Here is a 7629-nt window from a genome sequence, read left to right on the forward strand (position 1 = left end):
CCATAAACAATTCTTAATCTTACTACAAAATTAAATGTTGTGACTTTAAGGCAAGCTAGATTTGCAGTATTAGGAACTAAAGTGTGGTGTAAAACTTATCTTAATATCCTATATAATTTTCAATTATTATATTCATTAGATTTTATGCAGAAACGGTGTTAATTAAAACTTGATATCTGAAATTTTTACCTTCTGTGGTTTTTTTTTGCAACAAATGGAAATCAGGTTCTTAAATACATTGAATACTGAATTGTCTTTTACAATACATTCAACACTTTGGGTTATATTTTTCGGTCAGTTTGTAATGATCAAGGAAACTTGAGTGCTCAAGTGAATTATAGACCTTCAGCAGGATAACTGGCAATCCCTGGAGTCAATTCAGATTAAGGTAGAGTAACTTTTAAGTAGATACACAATACCTTCTTTTCTTCTGCTGGTAACTGCAGGGGTCTGCCTGATTGGTCAGCTATCTGTATTTCAAAATCGTCATCATCTGTTGGGAAAATCACTTAATTAATCACCAAAATACATTTAAAATTTTGCATCATACATGTCATATGGAATGTAAGACATAGATACATATATCAATGTTTTATTTTAGTCATGGTTTGTTCCAAGATTGAGTTTAACAGCCTAAGATGATTCAGTTGATTATTTCTGTGTTAAATTTTCCTCAAGTTTCATGGCGTTAACAACGCATTTAACATGTTTAACTGAAAAATAAAATTTAGCTAATTTCAATTTCCAAAAATATCACTGTCTTATATAATATCATACTGTCTAATACTGTATACATTTGTTTGTTTTTCTTACAAAATAATCAAATTGAAATTCTATAATTTTCTAGGAGGCGTTAAAAGGTACAAGGGAGCAAAATAGACTGCATGTTTCTCTCTCAATGATATTCTGTTGTTGTGATGTATACTCACATCTCCTTTTATGATTTTATCCCTCGAACATATTGCAATATACAATGCAAGTTTATATACATTAAGGTAGAAAGGGTGTCTATATGATAATCCATAGAATTTTTTAATACATTTGCCAAATTGTAGGTTATATCATGCTCTTTTTACAATACAAATTCAAAGAATGGGTCAAAGGGCTTATTTTCACGCTACTTGACATATTTTGTAAGATTCTGCATGGAAAACCCAATTTTCTGCCATAAAAACAAAAATTACACCATAGAATTTTGTGATAAAATATGAGAAGATAGCTTTAATATTATGCTTTCAGATAAGAAAAAGAAAAAATGGGGTCACAGAACCCATTTTCTTGCTACATTAAAAATAGGTAAATTCCTAAAACATTATGTTGTAAAAGTAACTTTATCTGAATTATCTGCCCTTACATTTGAGTTGCCTCCCCATATGTGGAAAAGTTGGAAAAAATTGATTCAAACAAAAGTATTCTGTTATTTTGTAAAATAAAACCATATTATATATACGACATGCATGTCATTTTCTATAAAATTCTTTCACATAAATTACTACTCTCAAAATTTACACATTTTATTAAAGATCTAGACCAATTGTTTCTGGCGGCCCGTTTCTGGTACATGTATTTCAAAATCCAAGATGGAGGAAGACACCCTATCTACCTGCAATATAAAAGAATAGGGTTGGACCCAACTAACCAGGAGTGTTAATAATCCACAAATATTAAATAAGCATGTAATCAAAAATGCAAGAATTTTTTTATAAAGTCTCATAATTAAAAAAAAGTGCAGTGCAGGGGTTACATTAATTTTTCAATACAAATTATATATATTAATGTGTGGATTCTTTTTTTTGTGGGATACTTATTTTCTTGGATTTTATGAGTTGAACAACAATTTTAAAGTTAATATTACAAATTTTCTACAGGCTTGTAATTAGCACATATTGCTTAAATCATGAAATAAAAAATCAACAAAAAATGCAAGTTTTCCTCAATCCTTGAAATTAGTACCCATGAAAATAAATAACTAAAATTATATGTTCAACCTTTCCCTGCCTGTGTTGACAAGAGTTCAGCAGCTTTCTTTGTTGACATAAACTTTGTTATCTCCAATTGTTGTTTAGCAGCCTCTGATTCTGACACAGATAAACACAGGACTAAAACTTGTGAACTATTCTGAAAAATGAAAAAAAGGACATGAACTTTGTTATCTCCCTTGTTGTCTATGGGCCTCTGATTCTGAGACAGATAAACACAGGGCTGAAACTTGAGAAATATTCTGAAAAATAAGTTAAAAACATGAACTTTATTATCTCCCCTTGTTGTCTAGCAGCCTCTGATCCAGAGACAGATAAACACAGGACTAAAACTTGTGAACCATTCTGAAAAATAAGTTAAAAACACAACCTTTCTTATCTCCTCTTGTTGTTTAGCAGCCTCTGATCCTGAGACAGATAAACACAGGACTAAAACTTGTGAACCATTCTGAAAAATAAGTTTAAACCACGACCTTTCTTATCTCCTCTTGTTGTTTAGCAGCCTCTGATCCTGACACAGATAAACACAGGATGAAAACTTGTGAACTATTCTGAAAAATAAATAAAAAAGACATGAACTTTGTTATCTCCCCTTGTTGTTCAACAGCCCTTGATTCTGACACAGATAAACACTGGACTAAACTTGAGAACTATTCTGAAAAATAAATAAAAAGGACATGAACTTGGTTAACTCCCCTTGTTGTTTATGGGCCTCTGAATCTGACACAGATAAACACAGGACCAAAACTTGTGAACTATTCTAATAAATAAGTTAAAAAAGACATGAAATTTGTTATCTCCCCTTGTTGTTTAGCAGCCTCTGATTCTGACACTGGGGTAAATGTAGGACTGAAACTTGTGAGCTACTCTTTAAAATAAAGTAGGATATATGTCTTGCATTTGCATACTTCTAAAATGAATCGTATTTCTCACTTACATTGTAAATAAAGTTTCACCTATTTCAAAATGATTAATTAATTGTTGCTTACTTATTGTCCAGTGGTTAATTGATGAAAAAGCTATATTTCAATATAGTGATCAACATTATAGATATACTTTTTTATTCCTTGTTATTGTCTGAACATAAACTACAGTGTGTACAAAGAACAAATGAAGATATATTTGTTGGTACGTTAGGAGGACGATAAAACTAATATTACAACTGTATGCTATCTAAACATCTAAAATATACATAAATGACTAATAAATAGCAATCAACATACTTTAAATGAGTTTTTATTCAAGACATTACCTGGAAATTTGACACTGTTTTATATATTAATCAGCAATTTTTTTTTCATTTAGATTGCTTTACATCATTCTGAAGCCTTTTATAGCTGACTATACACTATAGGTTTTGCTCATTGTTCAAGGCTTTAAAATGGCCTTTGGTTGTTTAATGCTACATTGATATACACCATTTGGTTTCTAGTGGAGAGTTGTTTCATTGAAATTCATATCACATCTTCTTTGTATATACAACAATTAATTGCCAAGGACCCATGTTCAAAAACAAAATCTCTCGATGTATCCACGTACATTCATGATGATAAAAAAGCCTTAAAATAAACTACAACTTTACTCCTATTGGTACATAAGTTCTAGAGCCCCTTATATAATTATATATCAAACTTCATACTTTGACATTTTGTTCCTTCAATGTTGTATCATTCCCGACAACTTTTCCCTGACAAATGATTTTCAGCTGATCTTGTGGGATGCCTATTCTATCTGAAATCATCTTTCTAAAGTCCTGTCCTTTACTGTCTAATGAAATCTCTACAGATGTAAGACTATGTTTAGTTTCTTCCTGAAACACATAAATACCAATGCAATAAATTGAAAAAATCAAATTAAAAAGAAACAAATATATATGCTTAATAAGTTAAAATGAGCATAAGGCAAGACCTGAAATAATAATTTTCATTCTAATACATTTGTAATATAAAAATAAAAAAAAATTATACTTCAAAGCAGACCTTTAAGACATGTTATGGACAGCCATTTTGATATTAAAATTTGTAGCTAGGCACTTGTAAAATTACTAATTCTTTTACAACAAGCATAAGTGAACTACTTTGATTCTACGGTATTAAGAAAATCAATAACTTCTGTTCTTCCAATCTTCCATTCATATAAATTATATATGGGTTTTTCTAATTGTTGAAGGATGTACTTTGACCTATAATTGCTTATACCTTCATCATTTGAACTGTGCTGGATACTTCTCTCATTGGTAATAATACTGCATCCCCTTAATATTCTAATATGGAGATTTTTTAAATAGAGACACACAAATTCCCTAAGATTAACTGTCCTTGAAAATTCACCATCAAGAAGGAATTTAATGGAATTACCTTGACTGTATACCCTTTACATTGCTGTAGAATATGTTTCATTCCTATCTACAATATTCACATCAGTGACATCTTGGTACTTATAATGAAGACCATTCATGGGCAAAAATAAAATTTATAAAAGCTAGGTTCCCCTCATTTTATGTTATTAACTGTAACTATATACCTTTGACTTTTGTCCAGATATTTTGACTTTGATTGTGGCTAGTCCAGATTCCTGGAACTTGTTTCTTTCCTGAAGTTTCTGTATAGCATGAACTCTCAAAGATTCAAATATTTCTGTGATTTCATCTTCTGGTAATTTTAAATCTTTACTAAATCTATCAACTAAATCCTAAATAATAATAAAAAATATGCTTGTTTTACAGTTTAAGTATACATACATGTAGTTTAACAGGTTCAAATTGTATTAATATATTTCTAAAAACAGAGAAGTAAAATAAATTTGAAACATGCATAGTTTTTTTTCTTTCATTTTTGTGCAAACTGATTTTGTTGATGAGTTAGTTTCATTGATGCACATGTATACCCCATATCACTGTTTGTTCTTACTATTGAATATTTCTATTTTCATTAAGCTTTTAATTTTGTTGTTTGGTTACCGAGTGAGTGAGCGTCTCTTTGATAATCATTCTTTAAAAAACAATTTCTATTCATCATGTTCATTTAATTTAACAGTCATTAACGTGTTTAGAAACTTTAGAGTACAGTTAATGCTCCTCTTAACTAGATAGATGGTTAGCAAATAGTAAAAAATATCATAAGGATCTTAGAGCTATGGTTCTGCTGCTAGTGGTTGAGTTGTTGTTACATGAACATACTTTAGGTATGTCTCCTTTTTCATCACTTTCTGTTGTATAAGGTGGTAGCCATAGCTTAATCTTCTCGGAATTTAACTTTTCTCTAACATTCTTCTGGTTTAGCTCTTTTGTATAGTTTTCTGCCATCATGACGTTCTGTAAATAAAAACATGTTGTTATTCAATTATTAAATTGTTTAAAGTTATCTTAAATGACAAACAAACACTAAAATGAATTGCATAAACATGATAAAGAGTAGTCCGAGATTACTCTGACGTCCAACGCTGTTTTGCCAGACAAGCTGGGGCCGTGGGACGTCAGAGCTCGTCCCATATCAAAAAGTGGATATTTTCCCACCCAAAATAGATGCGCTGCTTCATTGCTTCTGGTTCCGATTGATGGCCTTGGAATTATATAAATCGGGCATCAATCTGTTTATTTTTCATTTATCTCTTCATTTATGTAAGTTTCACATACCTGCTAACCTTTATTTTCTCATCATTAGACAGTTTTCACAGTGACCCATCGATTTCGGCATTTTGCCTTTCATTTTCAAAGATTAACACGTGACCACGAGAAAACAGTGATGATTTATGCAAATGTCCATAATGTAACACCTTGTTCATTTACGATGCAAGTTATCTAAATGTCCAAGAGATTTCGATTGTAACATGGTCGGAACTATTTAAATGCTTCATACCGATCTCCTGTAAAGGAGGTGAAAAATCATGGTTGGCTACTAAATGTTAAACATCGATCTCCTATAAAGGAGGTGAAAAAATATAAATATTTGCATATTTTGAGTCTCGAGACCACGAACTCTCTCGTAACTTGACGTCCATTTGAAAGTGAAAGTCAAAATGCCGAAATCGATGGGTCACTGTGAAAACAGTCTTATAATGAGAAAATAAAGGTTGGCAGGTAGGTGAAACTTACATAAACGAAGAGATAAATGAAAAATGAACAGATTGATGCCCGATTTATATAATTCCAAGAATGTCATTCGGCACCAGAAGCAACGAAGCAGCGCATCTATTTTGGGTGGGCAAATATCCACTTTTAGATATGGGATGAGCTCTGACGTCCCACGGCCCCAGCTTGTCTGGCAAAACAGCCCTTGGACGTCAGAGTAATCTCGGACTAGATAAAGAGTATCCATGGTATCAGATTATATATTCAGAGAAAATCTTTATACTATCTCCGTCTGTAAAGCTGGTTCAGAGGAAAGGTGGACCATAATTGACCTCAGTTCTAAAAGGCAGCTCTAAATCTTTCCTACCTGAAAATGTTTCACAAATTATTTTCTAAACACATATATGCGTTTTAATTTCTATTTATACATAACAACACATCATTAAGTCTGCAAAGGCTATTTTCATTTTCAACATTTGTGATTAAGTTACCTTTTCCAACGGATTACATAGAATGATATTGCTGTTTTAGCTTATAGATACATGTATGATGTCACTTCATTTTATGCTTGTAACGTTTTTTTTCGGATTTTCCAATGTTTTGGTCAGGAGGACCGTACTTTCGTACAAGGTTTACTGTGTTTCTTTTAAATTCTCCCCGTTTGCTATTATATTGTGTTTAAATGTATTTATTTTTATCTATTACCGGTTTAAAATAAAACTTTTCTGTATTTTAAAGAATGCATGTGCATTTAAATAATTATCCGAAACAATTGTATTGTATGTACGTTAATTCCTCCGTTGCTTGGAGCACCAACGTTTACAACAAATAGTAGCTTTCCCAACAAGCTTATCGCCTGTCGGCGATCATTATTTAAAGAGTTTAAATGTGTTCAAGTTTTTGGACTATCAAGAATAGCATGTTGCATAAATAGTTTTAATAATAATAAAGAAAAACGACAGAATGACAGAAGAAGAATCGAAAGATACCAAAGGGACATTTAAAAATCATAAGTCGAAAACTGATGAAACTACAACGCCATGCCTAAAAAAGGAAAAAGACAAAGAGACAAACAACAGTACAAAACACAACATAGATAACAAAACACTGAGATCGAACCATTTAAAAAAAACTTGAGCCGATCTCAGGTGCTCCGGAAGGGTAAGCAGATTCTGCTCCACATATAAAATTCTACATGTTAATATATACCTCATACAAGCCAGTAATATAGGGTTATTGCATGAATATTGGGGAATATTGTCCCGAGTAGAATCTTATATTGCACGAGCTTGCGAGTGCAATATATGTTCTACGAGGGACAATATTCCCCAATATTCATGCAATAACCCTTTTATTGTATAGCAATATAATATTTAAAAGTAAAAATTGGTTTAAACTAGAGTTTTGACGTTGATGACGTCATGGATTTTTGAAGATTTATTGCACTATTGCAATATTGGAATTTATTGCACGTTAACTTTTGGTTACTTTCTGTGGGAAATATTATATTGCTATACAATAATATGGTTTATCTAAAGTGTCAGTCAAATAGTAACAAATGTTGGCATGTAAAACATCTGA

At 31.5% G+C, this 7629-nt stretch overlaps 1 protein-coding gene across 1 annotated transcript in view; it reads right to left on the reverse strand.

The window, feature by feature from the left end:
• The window catches only part of LOC139503456 (NEDD8 ultimate buster 1-like), a 30056-nt gene extending 23379 nt beyond the window's left edge, over window positions 1–6677 (reverse strand). Inside the window, exons 1-6 of the mRNA XM_071293231.1 lie at window positions 6540–6677; window positions 5158–5292; window positions 4503–4670; window positions 3619–3789; window positions 1989–2118; window positions 420–493 (exon numbers count right to left, since the gene is read on the reverse strand). Coding sequence (XP_071149332.1) covers window positions 420–493; window positions 1989–2118; window positions 3619–3789; window positions 4503–4670; window positions 5158–5286 — 672 coding nt within the window. The 5' untranslated portion in view covers window positions 5287–5292; window positions 6540–6677. The remainder of the gene's footprint in view (window positions 1–419; window positions 494–1988; window positions 2119–3618; window positions 3790–4502; window positions 4671–5157; window positions 5293–6539) is intronic.
• Window positions 6678–7629: the final 952 nt, after the last annotated feature.

The sequence above is a fragment of the Mytilus edulis genome, chromosome 14, assembly GCF_963676685.1.
Source record: "Mytilus edulis chromosome 14, xbMytEdul2.2, whole genome shotgun sequence".
In the NCBI taxonomy this organism is placed as follows: Eukaryota; Metazoa; Mollusca; class Bivalvia; order Mytilida; family Mytilidae; genus Mytilus; species Mytilus edulis.